Raw genomic sequence first — 17,418 nt, 5'->3', positions numbered from 1 at the left:
CTCCCTCTACCTCCTGATCTTCCTATTCCTCTCTCTGCCTCCTGCTTCTCCCCGGGGTTACCTCCTGGTTTCTAATCCACACCCCCCCCTCTTCGCTCTGTCTTCTTCCAGCTCCCCCCCCTCCCCCCAGCCACCTAACCCCATGTCTCCATCCTGCTTCGCTTTCCTCCTCCCGGTCTCTCTCTGTCTCCAGCTTCTCTCTCTCCCTGCCTCCCCACCTCCTCCTCTCCTGCCTCTCCTGTTTCTTCTCCGTCTCTCTCTTCCCTCGTCCCCGCTCCCTCCTCCCCCTCCCTCTCTTCTCTCTCTGGGTGTTATTTAATTTTTTTGTCGTTGTTGCTGGGGGGGCGGGCGATCTCACAGCAGCGAACGCTCCTCGGCCTGGTGTAGGGGGGATGCCCAAGGGGCAGGATGGAGGGGTCGCTGGGGGCCGATCCCCAGCTTCCAACTGTGCCGGGGCCATGGGGGCGGGGCGGGGAGGGGGGGGGTTGGCCGGGACACCTAGGGCCCGGAGCTGGCAGTTCCCATCCTCCGCAGAAGGGGGAAGGGGGGGGAGCTTAAGGTGGCGCTGACAGTCCTCCGAAGTCTCGGTGCCTATGGTCCCGCTGGCGCCGGAGGATCCGAGGTCCCCCGGCTCTCGGGGACCCGGGTTGGAGCCCGCACCGGCGCCTGCAGCCCCCGCCCCCCGCCCCGCGCGGCCTCGGCTGGGGGCTGCCTTAACCGGGCTGAGGGATCCCCTGGGAGATCGGGGTGCGGTGCGGGCGGCTGACCAGGAGGGGGAGGCAGAGACCTGGAGAGGGACCGAGAGCCGGGAGGAGGAGCCGGGGAGGCGGAGGCGAGAGAGCCGGAGGTGAGGTCGGAGAACTGCAGAGGCTTGGGAAGGGAAAGGGAGCCCGAGATGGACGCGGGGCGCCAGGGCGGGGGGGAGACCGCCGGCTGGAGATGGGGAGGTCAGGAGGGAGGGCGAGAGAGACAGAGACACACGCTGAGAGAGAGATCCAGGTAGAAAGACGCGGAAAGTGAGAGAGAGAGAGAGAGAGAGAGAGAGAGAGAGAGAGAGAGAGAGACTGATGGAGGCAGAGCAAGAAATACGCATACACACTTAGCTATAGCAACAGAGAGCCCCATCCACCCAGCAGGTCGGAGATGCCAGAACGAGATGCCAGGCAAGGCCAGAGGGGGGGAGACAGAAATAGAAAAGAGATCCAGAGCGACACAGCCAACACTAAAGAGAGAGACAGAGAAACACAGAGAAAGAGGCAGACACACACACAGGCACCTGAGTAGAAACACTGCAGGGAAAGAGAGAGAGCCAGAAAGGACCAGATGGCAGAGACCCAGGGGCCCAGACGGAGGGAGAGAGACCCAGAAACAATCCAACGGACGTCAAGGGAGAGAGTCGAGGGAGAAAGACAGACATTCGGATAGAGAATTGGGAACGGACATTCCAAGGACCTAGAGATGGAGGGGACAGGGACGCCCAAAGAGAGTCAGAAATGAAGCGAAAACGCGAGAAAGAAAGGTATGTATGACTTATCCATTGCCACAATGGATATGGGGGGAACAAATCTCCCCCAAACTCAGTGGCTTAAAGCAGCAAACATCTGTTGTCTCACCGTTTCTGAGGGGTTAGAGTGTGGGAGTGGCTTAGCTGGGTGGTTCGGCCCAGGGCCTCTCATGAGGGTCCAGTTAGGCTATGGGCCAGGGTGCCGTCATCTGAAGGGTCGACTGGGGCTGGAGAATCACTTCCAAGCTCTCCTACACGGCGGTTGCCAGGAGGGCCTGGGCTCGCCACCAGTGGGCCTCACAACGTGACTTCTGGCTTCCCTAGAGTGAGTGATTGTGAGAGAGAGACAGAGAGAGGTCTTCTATGACCTAATCTCCAAAACCACACTCCATCACTTCTGTTTTCTTCTGTCCCTCAGAAGTGAGTCGCTAAGTCTCACTACGCCGAAGAGATTAGGCCCCTCCTCTCGAAGCATCAGAGAATCCACGAGAGAGAAGAGGGAGAAGAAGAGGGAGACAGAACAACGGGGAGAGATGGACCCTGAAAGCCCCGTGAGGCTTTGAGGTCAAGGAGACACATATTCAGAAACTCAGTGACACGTGGAGAGAGATGCTTGAGGGAACTATGGAGACAGGGAAAAGAGGCAAGACAAAGGAAACAATAGTGATAACACGGTAACAACAACAACAACAACAATAATAATAAGTTACAGTGATAACAGCCAGCACATAAAGCAGCTACGACATCCCAGGCAGAGTTCTGAGACTTCCTGTGAACTCGCTCGTGTAATCCCCAGCCGCCCAGTGGGGTAGAGGCTGTGGGCCCATTCTACAGAGGAGGAAACCAAGGGTCAGAAGCCATCAGTGACTTGCCCAGAGTTCTCCACTTAGGAAGTGGAGGAGCAGAGGAGGAAAACAAAGACGAGAGGGGGGGGGAGGGGCGCCTGGGTGGCTCAGTCGGTTAAACATCCGAGCCTGGATTTCAGCTCAGGTCACGATCTTGCAGTTGGTGGGTTCGAGCCCTGCGTCGGGCTCTGCACTGTCAAGTGCGGAGCCCGCTTGGGATTCTCTTTCTCTCCACTCTCTGCCCTCCCCCCTCTCAAAAGGAGTAAATAAACTTAAAAAGAAAAAAGAGGAACGGAGGTAACACAGTGGAGGCATAGATGCAGAAAAGTGGGGAAAGCGTCAGGAAGTGTGGAAGAGGGACCCAAATCTGATGGAGAAAAGCCGCCCTGACTGGAGTTTTCTAGACACCAGGCCATGCCATGCACCCTGTAGGCTTTATTTCAACCCTCAAAGCTGCCCCATGAGGTGGGGTTAAAATTAGCCCCATTATAGAGCTCTTCCTGCCCTTCGGTCCTGTCCCCATGCTTTAATAATAATATAAAAAAAATTAGTCCCATTATTCAGATAGAAACACTGAGGCTGGTGAGAGAGAGAAGCGACTCATCCAAGATATAGTAGGTTGGATGATGCCCCCACACACACGAAAGAAAGAAAGAAAGAAAGAAAGAAAGAAAGAGAAAGAAAGGTGCCTCAAACCTGTGAATGGGACCTAATTTGGCCAAAAGGTTTTTGCAGCTGTGACTAAGTTACTGACCTTGAGAGCAGATCCTCCTGCCTTATCTGCCTGGACCCTAAATCCAATGACAAGTGTCCTTATGAGAGAAAGGCAGAGGGAGATCCGAGATGACAACGTGAAGACAGGGGCACAGATTGGAGTGATGTGGCCACAAGCCAAGAAATGCCAGGAGCCACCAGAAGCTGGGAGATGCGAGGAAGGATCCTCTCCTGGAGCCTTCAGAGGGACCGTGGCCCTGCCGACACCTTGATTTGGGCCTCCGCGCCTCCGGAACTGTGAGAGAATAAATTTCTGTTGTTTTTTCAGTCGCACAGTTTGTGGTCATTGGTTATGGCAGCCGACCTCACGGGTGGGGGGAAATACTGAGAAAGTCTTGGAACTTTTCGGAGACAGGCAATGACGGAGCCAGAGATACATGGAGGGAGAGACAGACAGGACACTTCACTTCCTGACACGTCAGGAAGAGTAGGCTCTACCTAAGAGTTGGCTCTCCTCCTCCGGGAAGCCCTCCCTGATGCCCCAGGCTGGGTCAGTGCCTACTGAGCACATCCCTAATGCCCTGTGCTTCCTCCGTTAGAGCACAGATCCCATTAGAGGAGGGACTGTCTCCTGTGTGTCCTCTCTCAAGGGCCCAGGCCTGACCCATCTCTGGGTCCCCAGCATCGCCCCACACAGGGCACATGGGGCTGTTCCTCGGGAGAGGAATTGAACATGATTGAATGAGACCAAACTTCCCATGCCTCTCCCCTTGAGACTCTGGCTCCCTCCTATCTGCTTGGGAGACACTTGGGTTTCCTGCAAGGTCCAGCAAGGGCCTCACCTCCTCCAGGAAGCCTTCTCTGATCTAACAGGGGAAGCCCCAAGCTGTCTCCATTATCACACATCACACCGATGTGACTGTATGTAGGTCTCTCCCCTACAACACCCTCCCCCTGCAGGGCAAGTCCTGGGTCTGACTCAGGTCTCCATCCCAGTATTTCCCAGGGAGACCTCAGGAGAGTATGTTGAATGAAGGAATAAATGAAGGAACGGAGTCAAAATAGAGACAGTGGCAGAGAAATGAGAGAAATGGTGGAGAAAACATTTTTGTGTAGGGGAGGGGGGACTAAAAGGAAGGTTTCCGGGGGCGCCTGGGTGACTCAGTCTATTGAGCACCCGACTTCGGCTCAGGTCATGATCTCGCGGTTCATGGGTTCGAGCCCGGCATCGGGCTCTGGGCTGACCGCTCGGAGCCTGGAGCCTGCTTCGGATTCTGTGTTTCCCTCTTGCCCTCTGTCCCTCCCCTACTCGAGCTCTATCTCTCTCTGTCTCTCAAAAATAAATAAATTTTAAAAAAGAGAGAGAGAGAGAGGAAGGCTTACAGGGCCTCCTGGCTTCTTGATTTCAGCTCAGGTCATGGTCTCATGGTTCCTGAGTTTGAGCCCCACATCGGGCTCCAGGCTGACAGTGCAGAGCCACCTTGAGATTCTCTCTCTCTCTCTCTCTCTCTCTCTGTCCTTCCCGCTCTCTTTCTCTCTCTTTCAAAATAAATACATAAACTTTAAAAAAAAGAGAGAGAGAGGAAGTCTTCCAGGTATAGGTGACATTTTCCCCTTTGTCTGTCCCCATAATTGAGGCCCAGGTCCAAACTCCTCCTCTCCCTGCTGGCCTCCCCCTCCTGGCTCTCCCTCTGCCTCCGGCCTACCCTTTACGGATCCCAGACCTCACCCTGCCTCTGCCCTAGTCACAGAGGTCCCACTGATGCCCAGCACCCCTGGACAGAGTGTCCGACCCTCAGCCTTTCTTGTTGTGACCAAATCCTTCATCTGTCCTTCAAGGCCTATCTCAAATATCACTTTCTCTAAGACACGTTTCCTGATCTCCGGGCTAGGTTCACAGCCCTCTCTGGGCTCTCCCAGTGAACTGAACACCTCAGTGATTAGAGGACTGGCTCTCCCCTTTCTTTAGCTCATAGACCTCCCAGGGCTCCCCAGGGCCCCACGGAAAAAACACACAGGCCCTCAGCCTGGCCTTAGAGGCCTCATATGCCTTGACTACCGCCAATCCCCAGCCTAATTTCTCTGGTCTGACCACACAAGGCCCTCTGGCTTCGAGAACTTTGCACCAACCGTTGCCTCTAACTGGGGTTCTCTTTTTGTCTTCTCTGCTGGGCAAATTCTTACTCAGTCTCTTAGATACTGCAGGAGTCTACTCTTCTAGGAAGCCATCAGCAATGGTGAGGTGGGCAGGAGGCTCCTTTGAGTTCTGGAAGCCACCTGTGTGGCCTCCACGATAGCACACAGACAGACTGGGCTCGCTGCCCGGAGGCGGAGGGAATGGCCAGGCCGGAGGTGGGTCCCAGATGTGGATTTCACGCCTATTTGTCTCGGTCGCTGGGAACAAAGTTTGGGTCATAGGGAACATATGGGGCTCACCTCGGTCCTCAGTTTCATCTCCTGCCTCCCTGACCCCTGGGTGGGAGGCGACAGGGCCAGGACTCTCCAGGCCTGGATGGTTCCCACAGCCTCTCTTCACCTCCTCGCCTTGAGAGCAGGGAGAGAGAGCTGTTCGCAGCTTCCGCTCTCTTGGGGGAGCCCAGCAAATTCTTCCAGATCTGTGTTCTCTCTGTCTTTTGGGCTCTCCTTTCCTGAGGGAGCTGTGGCCACCGGGCATTTAAATACACACACACAGGGGCGCCTGGGTGGCGCAGTCGGTTAAGCGTCCGACTTCAGCCAGGTCACGATCTCGCGGTCCGTGAGTTCGAGCCCCGCATCGGGCTCTGGGCTGATGGCTCAGAGCCTGGAGCCTGTTTCCGATTCTGTGTCTCCCTCTCTCTCTGCCCCTCCCCCGTTCATGCTCTGTCTCTCTCTGTCCCAAAAATAAATAAACGTTGAAAAAAAATTAAAAAAAAATAAATAAATACACACACACACACACGCACACACACACACATTAAAGTTTATTTCTTTTGAGAAAGAGAGAGATCATGGGATGGGCAGAGAGAGAGGGAGAGAGAGAGAGAGAGAGAAAGAGAGAGACAGAATCCCAAGCAGGCTCTGTGCGGTTAGTGCATGTTCTAGATCTGCTGTCTCCAGGAGGCTAGCCATCAGCCACTTGAGCTGTGGGTAATGCAACTAAGGAACCGAAGGTTAAATTTTATTTCATTTTAATCAACTTAAACTTAAGTAGCCCAATGTGGCTAGTGGTTACTGTATCACACAGCTCGGCTCTAAAGAACGAAGTTTGAAGACCTGCTGCTTGTGTGACAGTTGCTAAGACTCTTGGAAGAGATGGCTAGGAATGCTGGCCAAACCTTGGGGCGCCTGGGTGGCTCAGGTGGTTAGGCATCCGACTTTGGCTCAGGTCACGATCTCACTGTCCGTGAGTTCGAGCCCCGCGTCGGGCTCTGTGCTGACTGCTCAGAGCCCAGAGCCTGTTTCCGATTCTGTGTCTCCCTCTCTCTCTGCCCCTCCCCCGTTCATGCTCTGTCTCTCTCTGTCTCAAAAATAAATAAACGTTAAAAAAAAATTAAAAAAAAAAAAAAAAAGGAATGCTGGCCAAACCTAAACACACCTGGTTTGAATCTCTGCCCTCACCTCAACATGGAGTCCGCCCCCCACCAGCCCCAGGAACCTCAATTTCTTCATCTGTATAAGGGGGATAATAATAGGACCAACCTATGTATTCAACAAATAATTTGAGTACCTATTGTGTTCTAGGGGCTGTGGTTACAACATGGAACAAAACAGATGTAAATCCAAGGTCAGGACGGCAGGAGGCGGAATGCAATGCCATGACCAGACTCCTTTGAATCTCAGCCTCTCTTTTCCTGAATTGCCAAAAGGCTGCTCTGCCTGAAAAAAAAAAAAAAAAAAAAAAAAAAAAAGGCTGTTCTACCTAGCACTTCATGATGTCATAGCATACTCTGGGTTCTGGGTTCTGATTGGCTAAGGGTCTGGCCTAAAGTCAGGCTGGCCGATTGTCCGAAACATTCTTTCTTTTTCTCTTTCTTTGATAGTAAACCACCCTATTTAGCTGGCTCCAAGACAGCACAGCATTAAAAGTTGTTTTTCCACCTTCTCTTGCAGCTAGGTGTCGTCATATCACCAGATTCTGGCCAATGAGATAAGAACAGAGGGATTGTATAGCAGTTTTTGGAAAATAACCCTTAGAAGTCAGCTGTGTGGGACTTTTGGCCTTTTCTCTTTACCTTCTTCCATCCTGATGCACTCTATGGATGATGGAGAGGAAAGCCAGGAGGTTCCAGGTGGCTTGACTACATCCAGATTTTTCTTGTTTGTTTGTTTTTTGTAATTGGCTTCACGCCCCTCGTAGAGCCCGTCTTGGGGCTTGCACTCACGACCCTGACATCAAGACCTGTGCTGTCAACGCAGAGCCCAACGTGAGGCTCCATCTCGATCAAGAGTCGGACGCTCAACCGACTGAGCCACCGGGGTGCCCCTGACTTGGGTTTTAAAGCCACCATCCTGGTTCTGTCTGAAGAAAACTCTAAGTAGGGGGGGAGAGGGGAGACCAGCATGGACACTACCGTAATAACCCAGGAGAACAATGGTAGGGGCTTGGACCACGTGGTGGCAGTGGACATGGTAAAAATGGCCGAATTACGAACATATGTAGTGGATGGAGGGTACAGGATTTGCAGATGGACAGGACATGCGGGTGGAGTGGGCCATTTCCTTCCTTTTTGTTGGCTGGAGGGCCCGTTCTCTCTTCCTAGCACCCAATGACATCATGGCCCATCCTGACTCTCCATTGGCTGAGAGGCCTTCTTTCTTCTCAGGGAAGGAACAGGGTTGCTCTCCAGGCCCCGTGGACGGTAAGTCACATCCCTTCCTCTGAGACTCCCTCAGAGCATTCCCTCGGTGACTCTCCTGCAAGGATCACCCAAATTTGAAATTGTTCTTGACTGTGGCTGCAGGGGGCAGAGGTGAGGTGGCGAGGAAAGTTCTAGGCTATGACAACCTTCCATTCCATGGTACTTACTGCTTCTTGCTTTTTTTTTAGCTCCACCCCTGTGGCCCGTAGGGACCCAACTGTTGAATTCTGCTTAGCAGCGGGGCACCTGGGTGGCTCAGTCGGTTAAGCGTCTGACTTCGGCTCAGGTCATGATCTCATGGTTTATGAGTTTGAGCCCCACGTCAGGCTCTATGCTGTCAGCTCAGAGCCTGGAACCTGCTTCGGATTCTGTGTCTCCTTCTCTCTCTGCCCCTCCCCAACTTGTGCTCTGTAACTCTATGTCTCTCAAAAAATAAATAAATGTAAAAAAATTAAAAAAAAAATTCTGCTTAACACCAAGTGACACCCATACCACTTTGTGCCTCCCAATTGGCTATTCTCTCCAGAAAGGGTTTAGGCTGTACTTCAAGACCAGATGAACCTCAGTCAGAACCCTCTTTGGATATTCACTCCAAGTCCCTTTGTTCCTTTCTCAGAGACTATCCTAGGGGCCATCAGAAACACAATGTTCCTAAAGGTGGAACTTTCTGGAAACCCGGCACTGCTGTCCTTTTCCTCTGGCGCATCTCCCGCCATTTCAACCCACCCTCCCTCCCACTGGCTTGTGGCCAATCGTCAAGCAACACAAATCTGACCAGCACATACGTAGTGATGTCTTTCCAGCCCTTTCGCTGGGTTTGGCATTTTGTCAGGGGGCACTGCCATACTTCAGCTCCGCACGTTTTCCTCATTTTGCCCCTCCCAGGCCCTCCCAGCACATATCAGGTGTCTGTGGCCAAAATTCCCCAAGAGTTGAGACTTTATTTAGGGGACTGGCTGCCCAGATCACAGGCCAAACGTCCTCGCAAGAGGCCAAAAGCCGGGCTCCCGGCCTGCCGCCTGCGCTGAAGGGTCCCTCCAGCCTGGCGCGTGCCAGTGACGTCAGCGGCTCCACGGCGCCTGATTGGCTCGCTGAGGGACGCGCCATCGAAGTGGAAGGTTCAGCTCGCGGTCGCTCCCAAGTTCCGTCGTCGTCGTCGTCGTCGTCGTCTGCGGAGGCCGAGCAGGTGGGGCTCTAGGGCTCGGGCCCCGGGCTCGGGGTGGGGGGTCGCAGGCCGCGGCAGCCCCCGGCGCGCTCCTGCAGCTGCAGCCGCCGCAGAGGCCGGGCCCAGCGTGGCCTCCAGGGCAGCGCGACGCCGTGGCGGTCGAGGACCAGGCGCGCGGGGTCGGGGCCGCCGGCCGCGCTGCCCAGCAGCAGGTAGTCGGTGTCGGGCCGCAGGCGCAAGCAGCCGCAGGCCAGGTCGGCGCGGGGGACCCAAGCGTCCTGGCCACCGCGACGCACGGGCCGCGCCCGCTGCTTGTACACGGCCAGCACGCGCACGGCCAGCCGCTGCCACGCCGGGCCCGCCGCCTCTGACGCCAGGACCTGGGCGCGGAGAACTGCGGGGAGGGCTGCCGTCAGGCCCGGGCTGGGTGTGGGGGGAGCCCCTGGGGTGGCGTGGGGTCGGTGTTGGTGGGGAGGGAGGCAGGATCCCCGGGAGGGCTCCCAGGATACCATTAGGAAGGAGAGAGACCTTGAATGTTTGAGGGTGGGCTGTCTGGGGGTCTGGCCCGGCGTGGGGGAGAGGACGGTGGGGCTTAGGGAGTGCCAGGTGGGGTTCGAGGGTTGTAACTATGGAGGCCAGACTGAGAGAGGAACCCAGGAGCATGGGACATGCCAGGTGGGGCCCTTTGGGGTTCATACTGGGAGTAGCAGATGCCCGAATTGGGCGTAGGAGAGGACTAAGGGGACCCTACAGTGGGTGTGGCCGGGAGCAAGGCAGAAGAGGCAGGTCCAGGGTCTCTAATGTGGCAGCGTGAAAGACGTCAGAAGCAGAGCCCTTGGGAAAGGGTACTGCTGGGGTGGGGGGTGGGGCGCTCTGGGACGAATTTGGGGGCCAGAAGGAGGTCAGAACCTAGACCCTGAGGTCCTACTGGTGGTGATTCAGAAACATGTAATCGCTGAAGGGCCGAGGCGAGACATGTCAGGGGAAGGACCCTGGCTGGCAAGCTAAGTCTGTAGGGCAGAAGATCTCTGTGGGAGGCGGGACGAGAAGTTTCCACCTTCCAAGTCCTAGGACACTAGTGGCTAGGACCAAGAGGATGATGATCCTCAGGGAGGAGAGGCCTGGGGGGTCTTACACCATCGAGGAAAGTCATGGGCTGGGCTGAACTCCTGAGTATCTAAGAGATCTCTGAGGTCACGGGGCTGGTGTGGCCTGATGGATTATGGCACTTCGGGGTGCGTCTCTGCGAGAGTGGGGCTAGGGCGCAGAATCTAGGACCCCAATGGGAGGCGGAAAGCGTCGAAGATAGGCAAGACCATCCATTCAACCAGTTCCCCTTTCTCCTTCCATCCCCAAGAGGCCAGCTGTCTCCCTCAAAGATGTCCAGCTGAAGGAGACAGCGAAAGTCTGAAGGCCGAGAAGGTGGGGGAAGAGGAGACAGAGGAAGATAGGGAACGCCCCCCACTCCACTGCCCCTGCCCCCCCATTTATCTTCTGTCCCGTTAGGTCCTAGATCAGGAAGGGTCCTTTAAGAGCCCCCCCCCCTTCCCACTTTAGATGAGAACTGGGAAGCCCAGAGAAAGAGGCGGGCATCAGAACACCTGGCCAGCCCCCAGCCTTTTTTTTCCTCCCCAGCACTCACCGTAGTCCTGCTGGCAATACCTCCAAAGGCTCATGTATACCCTGGTGTCCGAGACATTGCAGTAGTTTTGACACTGAGGGTCTGGGGAGGGTCAGGCCATCTGCAGTGGGCTCCCGAAGCCTGGACCACAGCATTCTACCCCCTGCCCAGCCCCGCGTGCCATCTTGACGGACACCGGAGGGGGGCGTGCCCCAGCCCTGGGGACTGGGCTCGGTGGGCCACCCCTGGATCCCCCACCTGGGGGCCCAAGCAGCCCATCCCCGATCCCGCTTGCTGCCAGGGTTCTCCACACCAGCCTTACCGGAGCTGTAAGCGCCAGGGGTAGGAGCAAGGGGGGTCGTCGCCTCTGGAATTCCTGTGAGAGAGGAGAAATTTAACCTTAGGGGTCCCCCCCCAACAGGAATCCAGACCCCCCCGTGTCTATTCCCTTAAGCGCCCTTCGCCCTCCTCCTCCAGGACCTGGAGTTGGTCCCTAGTCCCTTCCTCCTTCGGATCCAGGAATCTAGACTCCCAGCCCCCTCCGCTCTGGGACACAAGAGTCCGGGCTCCCGGCTTTCTCCCTCCCAAGACTGAGGGGCCTGGAGTTTGAGGCCCCACCTCCCCCCAGGGACCCAGCGTCTGTTGCCCCGCTGGAGATGTGAGAGGTCCCCTTCCCGTCCCACTTAGGACAGGCGGCCCTGCCCCTCATGACTCACGCTGGCAGGGCATCCTGGGAGAGCGGCTCTGCTGGTAGCCAGGACCACAGCGGTTGCACGTCAGGCCGGTGACCCCTAACTTGCAGGAGCACTGCCCGCTGGTCTGGTTGCAGATGCCACCCGTCGCCCCAATAGGGTGACACTGGCAGGCTGCGTGAGGAGAGGGGCCGGGGATCTGGAGTGTCTGGGCCCCGGGTGCTCCTTCCCGATCGCCCAGCCCCCTCCTCCCTCAGACCCAGGAGTCAGGTCCCGCCCGCCTCTCCTCCTAGGCCCCGCTCCAGGCTACACTCACCCCTGCAGGCCTTGCGGCTGGTGATAGGCTGGCCGGGGTCCCTCCAGAACCCCGGGCGGCAGTAGTGACAGTGGCGCCCAGCCGTGTGGTGGCGGCACCGCTCACAGACGCCCCCGCTCCGGCCGCCAGACAGCCTGAACAGCTCCGAGTTGAACCTGCAGCGTCGGGCGTGCTGGTTGCAGGAACAGGCTAGAAAGAGGACGGAGCAGGCGCGCGTCAGGCCCGGCCTTGCTGCTCTGGGCCCCGGGCTCGCTCCCCACTGCCCGCAGGAGAAGAAATAAAGTGTGAGAGCGGGTACAAAGAAGAGATGGCGGGGGGGGTCCCGGGGTAAGCCTGGCTCCCCGAACCTCCTCGTTCTCATCTTGGGGTGCACTGGACTGAAGTGGGTAACCCCGAGGGGCCCGATGGACCGCCCGAATGTCCCTGAGACGCTGGGGTTCAGCACGGAGCGCTGCGGGCACGGGCTGTGGAGTCAGACCCGGCACGTCCGCTCCCCACTGTGTTCCTCGAGCAAATGACTTTTCTGCAGCTCAGCCTCCTTTGCCGTAAGATGACAGTTCCGATGTCTACTACTTCCGGAGGCTTAAAGGAAACCAAAAGGATGTGAGGTTCTTGACCCGGGGCCTAACCCAGAGCCTGCCCTTGCCTGTGGGGAGTTTCTGCGCGCCCGGTGCTGCACATTTCGTTCTCGGAACGGCTCTGTGAGGTTCACGGCTTCCAAAGTAATACAGCTGAGGGGGTGGCAGGGGCAGGGTCGGCACCCAGGCCTTCTGGCTCGAGTCTGTGCACCGCGCAAGCAGGGTCCAGTGTGGCCCGCGCCCCGCGTGAGGATTCTGTGCGGTGTGTGTCTTCCTGGGGGGCTCTGGTCAGGGAGGCAGTGGGCGTCGAAGCTTACTGCTTCTCACAGTTACCAGGAAACAGCTTCTCGGGGCGCACCCCCAGGGATCTGTGGTTCTGGCGAGCGAGATGCTGACTCAGGGGTTCACGGGCCGTTCTTTGGAGAGATTTAAGGAGGGGCCTGGGCTGGCAAGGCCCGAGAACGTGGAGAAGCGGTAGGAAGGTGAGCAAACTGAGGCAGCCGTGCGTTCTTGGGAAAATGAGGCCCCTCTCAAAACCGTGGCTTCCTCCCATCCAGTGGGGACCTCAGTCCTTCTCCCCCAGGGTTTCCATGAGCCTGGAGGCGGCTGGCGCTCTTTAGATTATCAGTGGGAAGAATCTGGCTTTGGTTCCTTCTGACCTGAGGGTGATCACTTCACCTCACTTGCGCCCGGAAAACTCCGGTGACGGGAAGGGGTTCAGATCACCCCCGTCGGTCAAACCCGCGGCTCTGCCACAGGACTTAGTCCCACCCTGTGCGCCCAGACCCTGCGTCCTCACGACACCGTCGGCTTCAGAGTGCCGGCGCCACGCTCGGCCTGGGGCCGTGTGGTGACCCTCAGACAGAAGGCCTCCCCCGCTCCCAGGCCCTGTCCGGGCCCAGGACGACCCCCGGCCCGCCCCCAGACAACGTGAGTCCCCCCTCAGGGCTCAGATCTGGCTGGTAGGGCGGAGTGGAGCTTCCTCCCGGGGCCTGGTGCGGGGCCTGGTAACAAACGCACAGCATCAGCCAGGGCGGCAGAGGCCCGAGGCAGAAGAGAGGGGGCTGTCTCTGAGGAGGGGCAGCTGGCACATGGGCAGGGCAGGGCCCAGACCCTGGAACCTCCCGCCTGGAAAAACCCGAGGGAGGGTGGAGGCAGGGAAGGTGTGGAGCAGGCCTGGAGCTTGCCGGGCTAGCCGGATGGCCCGGTGGATCGCCCGTCATCTAGGAAGGTCTGTCTTCCCGAGTCCAGTCCCAGCACCGCCGCTTGCTAGCGTCGAGACTTAAAAGCAAGTGGGGCGGCCCCTCGGGCCCCCGCCCTCTTCATCCGGGGAGTGGTAACATTGGCGATTCCGCAGTGAGGTCTTCCTTGGCGCCAGGTACCATATGCTAAGCTTTATCGTAAGGACTCTACGCATATCAACTCATTGGGTTTTCACCACGGCCTGTAGAAGTGCTGTTACCAGCCCCGCTTGACAGGCGGAGGAACCGGAGGCACAGAGAGGTCAGGTCACTTGCCTGTGGTCACACAGCCATGGAGCAGAGGAGCTGGGATTTGAGCCCAGGCCGGCCGGCCCGCCGCTGAGCCCGAGTGCCCGTCTGCCACCCTGGGGCACCGAGCGTGACGGCACCTGACAGGAGCCAAGACCCCAGAGCGGGACTTCCCGGGCTCAGATTCTTGACCCTGCCGCTCCCTAGCTGTGTGTGTTGGGCAGGGGCCTTCTTCCCCTCCAGCCTCAGCCTCCTCATCCGTGCAAGGGACCCGATGACAAGCCTGCCTGGTACCCAGCAGGCGATGGGTACATATGTGTTCATGAATAAATACTTCCCCCACGTGGTTGGTTTGGTGACTCGGGAAAAGTCCCGCTGCCCTGTTCCCCACGACCGTTGGGTAAATATCACCGGAGCACCTGCAGCAGCGGCATCATAATGGTGTGGGGGGCAGAGGCTGGAGAGACTGGAGCTCCCAGTGGGTGGCAGAGAGTGGCAGGCAGGTGGAGCCTGCGGGGGGCGGGGCGGGGGGAGGCTGTGGGGGAGGCGAACGGGGGATCCGCTCAGGAGCAGTGGGGGTGAAGCAAGGAGCAAGCCCGGCTCGGGCTCGCAAGGGGCGAGCACACTGCCCGCAGGGACCAGGGACCGGCTGCTACTGCCAGAGCCTCGGGGGCCGAGAGGTGGGTGGGGGCAGGAAGAGGGGGGCCCAGGACTCACGCAGGCAGGGGTGGGGGTGCTGGGGCGTGGCGGGCCGCCAGGGCCAGTCTCGATGGGACGGGCGGCAGCTCTCGCAGCCTGGGCCGGTGGTGTGGTGGCGGCAGCGGCAGCGGGGCGGCCGGGCGCGGGCGGCGCAGCGGGCAGCGTGGCCGTGGCACTGGCAGCGGCCTCGAACGCCACCTGCCGCCAGCCCCGCCCGGCCCCCGAACTCCACGCGGAGGTGACTGACCACCACGCTGGACTTGGGGCCCGGCGGGGCTCGGAAGGTCACCTTCTCGGGCCCCCCCAAGGCCCCAGGCCAGGCGGGTCTGCGCCACAGTGATCTCCAGGGGCCTCCGGTGGCCCAGGCAGCAGACAGGACCAGGGCCGGGGATCCTGGCGTGCAGAAGCGTAGGCTGACGGACGTCAGGAGGAAGGGGCCACCCAGGGCCAGGGTCAGACTCCCGTTGCAGGTGGCCCGGGGGCTGAGGTCCGCCCCCAGGGCGAGGGCACAGGCCTGGGGACAGGAGGCCGCCAGGCCGGCCAGCTGGGTCACCGGTGGGAGGCAGAAGCGGGGGCGGCCACCTGGATGGTAACACGGGTCTGCGGTGGCCTGGCTCAGGAGGAGCAAGAGGGCAAAGGTCACGGGCATGGTCCTAGCAGAGCAAGTACCTGGAGAGGAGGAGAGGAGAGGAGTGACCAGGCCGAGGGTCGTCGGTCACCCCCCGCTCCCCGCAGGCTCTCTGAGGAACCCTAGCATTCCACCCCCGGCCCTGCCCAAGCCCCCCTGCCCGGCTGCTTCTAAGCGAGGAAAATAGTTCCATCTGGGGAGAATTACTGTTTACATAACCCAAAGGGAAAAGAACGCAAGCAAAATTGAGAATTTTGCCTGAACTAATCCGTAGCTTAACACCCCAGAGCTATCGTCAGTGTCGAGGGGCAGGGGGCCCTGGGGAGAGGGCAGGGGTGGGGACAGAGGGGGAATCCTAGAGAGGGCACCAGGGGGAGGGGCACTGAGAGACAGATGAAACTCAGAGACAAAGGGACAGAGGCACAGACGGCCGAAGACAGACAGGAGGGGACACAAGTGTAAGGGAAGGGCCAGGTGCAGAGAAGGAGCCATGAGGAGAGAGGACCGGACACAAGGGGAGGCCAGAAGGCCCAGATGGAGAGCGGCTGGGCACCCAGATCCACAGGGGATGGAGGGGATGGAGTGCCCGGGAGCCTGGGGCCCCGGCAGACAGGCAGACAGACAGGCAGACCTTGAGGCTCGGAGATACCCAGGGAGCAGGAGGAGAACAGACAGCAGACAGCCTGGCTTGCCTGGCCCGTGGGGGGGGGGGGGGGAGAGGGGAGGGGAGGGGGCTGGGGGAGGAGCTCGGCAGGGGATCAGAAGCGGGAGGCCAGGCCCCCAGCCCACGAGGATCAGAGCAGAGGCCCTTTCCCACGTGGGGCCCTAACCTTGTTCTCCACACCCAGGGCACGGAGGGGGATTATCGCCAAACAACCCAGCGGCCTCCACTGCCACCCACCCCCAGCCTCCACCCTGCCTTAACCCTTTCCCACCCAGGTGCCAAGCCCAGAGAAGTATGCTGAGGAACCGGAGGGGGGACACCCGGGGACTAGAAGCCTAGGTCACTCTGGAGCTAAAAAGCGGGGTTAAGAAAGCTGGTGCACGAGTCCCCCTTAGAATTCACCGTGGGAGAACCCTGTACTTGGATTTCTGAGGACTTTCTTATAATCTCAGCCCTCCCCACTCCCGCCTGCCATCCTAGGCCTCAGGGTCGGGAGAGCAGAGCTCCCACATTGTCCGCCCCCCCTAAGGTCCCCAGATTAGAAAGGATGTGGGGGGTGGCAGGTGCTGAGGAAGCGGGCAGAGAGAGAGGCAGGACAGGGCAGGGCCAGATGCCCAGGCGTCCAAGGGGGCCCGAAGTCCAGACCCTGGGATGGCAAGAGCTGGGAAGGACTGGGGTGCTGAAATGCCCCCCTGGTTTCCCGCTCCAGGGCTGGCAGCCCCTAGTGAGGAACTTCCTCAGGTTTGGGGGGTCTTAGAGCCTTTCTGGGCCCCACTGTCCACGCCCTTAGCTTGCTCCCAGCCTGGGAGTCTGTGAGGCGTCTGGGGGTGCAGGTGGGGTCCCATCCTCCCCCAGCCTGCTTTCACAGCCCCGGGTGTCCCCACTGCAGTTGTCATGTGCAGAGACCACGTCCCCCTGCCCCAGATGACCGGCGTCACCCTCCGCCCCCTCCGTCCCCCTCCCGAGGGGCCTGGCGCCATTTTGCTCACTGGCGGCAGCGGCATTTGCCCCGTCCGTTACCGCCAGCCTTGTTAAGGGCCTGGCCCCCACCTCCTACCTCTCCTTTCTGACCTGGGTGGTTCACGGGGTACCACTTTCTGGACCCTAGCACCTTGGACGGCCAGGCCGTGAGTCCCCCGGTGTTCCTGAGGGGTCCAGAAGCCAGCCCCTGGCCATCTGGGAACCCAGATGTCCAGCCTCCTGTCCCTACCCGTCTGGGAACTAGAACATACCTCCCGCGCCCCCCCCCCCACCATAAGGAGAAAAGCCTAGCTGTGTTCCACCGGACCCACAGTAGGCCCCCCTGGCTGGGCGGTGTGGGGGTCCGCCTGGAACCCAGGCTACTTTTCCCTGGCTTTTTTGCACACACCCTGCCCTTTGCCCCTGATGTTGGCCAAACCTGCACCCAAGAAGAGTGTCCTCTGCGGTGCGTTCCTCGTTCCTCCCGTGCTCTCCCGTCCCGCGGGAGCTCGGCGGCGGCGTGGGCTCTCAGGAGTGAGTGCAGAGTGGCTGTCTGTCGCCAGGCCCCAGGCTAGTGGGGGTTCTGGGCGGGAGCTCAGAGCAGAGCCCGCAGAATCCAACACCACCACCGCTCCCCCCAACCTCCCCCCCCCCCCCCCCCCCGCCCCAATCCCCTTCGCCAACCGCAGCCACGCTCTCCCCAC

General features: G+C 59.1%; 2 protein-coding genes across 9 annotated transcripts in view; one reads left to right on the top strand and one right to left on the bottom strand.

Annotated features, from left to right (window-relative positions):
* Positions 1–8,354: 8,354 nt before the first annotated feature.
* The window catches only part of FUT2 (fucosyltransferase 2), a 36,521-nt gene continuing 27,457 nt past the window's right edge, over positions 8,355–17,418 (top strand). For 4 of the 6 annotated variants that reach the window (XM_045047051.1, XM_045047052.1, XM_045047050.1 and 1 more), the window contains exon 1: positions 8,669–9,087. The gene's annotated coding sequence lies outside the window, so the exon portion shown is untranslated. Of the gene's footprint in view, positions 9,088–17,418 lie in introns of all 6 variants that reach the window. The other 2 variants (XR_006590738.1, XM_045047041.1) reach the window with 2 other exon arrangements.
* NTN5 (netrin 5) lies at positions 8,823–17,350 on the bottom strand. 3 transcript variants are annotated; one of them, XM_045047030.1, is made up of 8 exons: positions 17,154–17,350; positions 15,045–15,131; positions 14,481–14,855; positions 11,696–11,884; positions 11,404–11,553; positions 11,010–11,063; positions 10,709–10,789; positions 8,823–9,460 (listed from the first exon to the last, which is right to left on the bottom strand). In XM_045047030.1, exons 2-8 carry the CDS (start codon positions 15,109–15,111, stop codon positions 9,096–9,098), a joined length of 1,281 nt encoding a protein of 426 aa, XP_044902965.1. In that variant the 5' UTR covers positions 15,112–15,131; positions 17,154–17,350; the 3' UTR covers positions 8,823–9,095. The 3 variants fall into 3 exon arrangements, with proteins under 3 accessions (XP_044902965.1, XP_023100932.1, XP_023100933.1); XM_023245164.2 differs by having other exon boundaries at positions 14,481–15,131; XM_023245165.2 differs by lacking the exon at positions 17,154–17,350 and adding an exon at positions 15,722–15,777 and having other exon boundaries at positions 14,481–15,131.

This window comes from Felis catus, chromosome E2, assembly GCF_018350175.1.
Source record: "Felis catus isolate Fca126 chromosome E2, F.catus_Fca126_mat1.0, whole genome shotgun sequence".
Taxonomy (NCBI): Eukaryota; Metazoa; Chordata; class Mammalia; order Carnivora; family Felidae; genus Felis; species Felis catus.
Note: the sequence above shows the minus strand (reverse complement) of the source record. Positions and strands in the feature narration are given on the sequence as shown.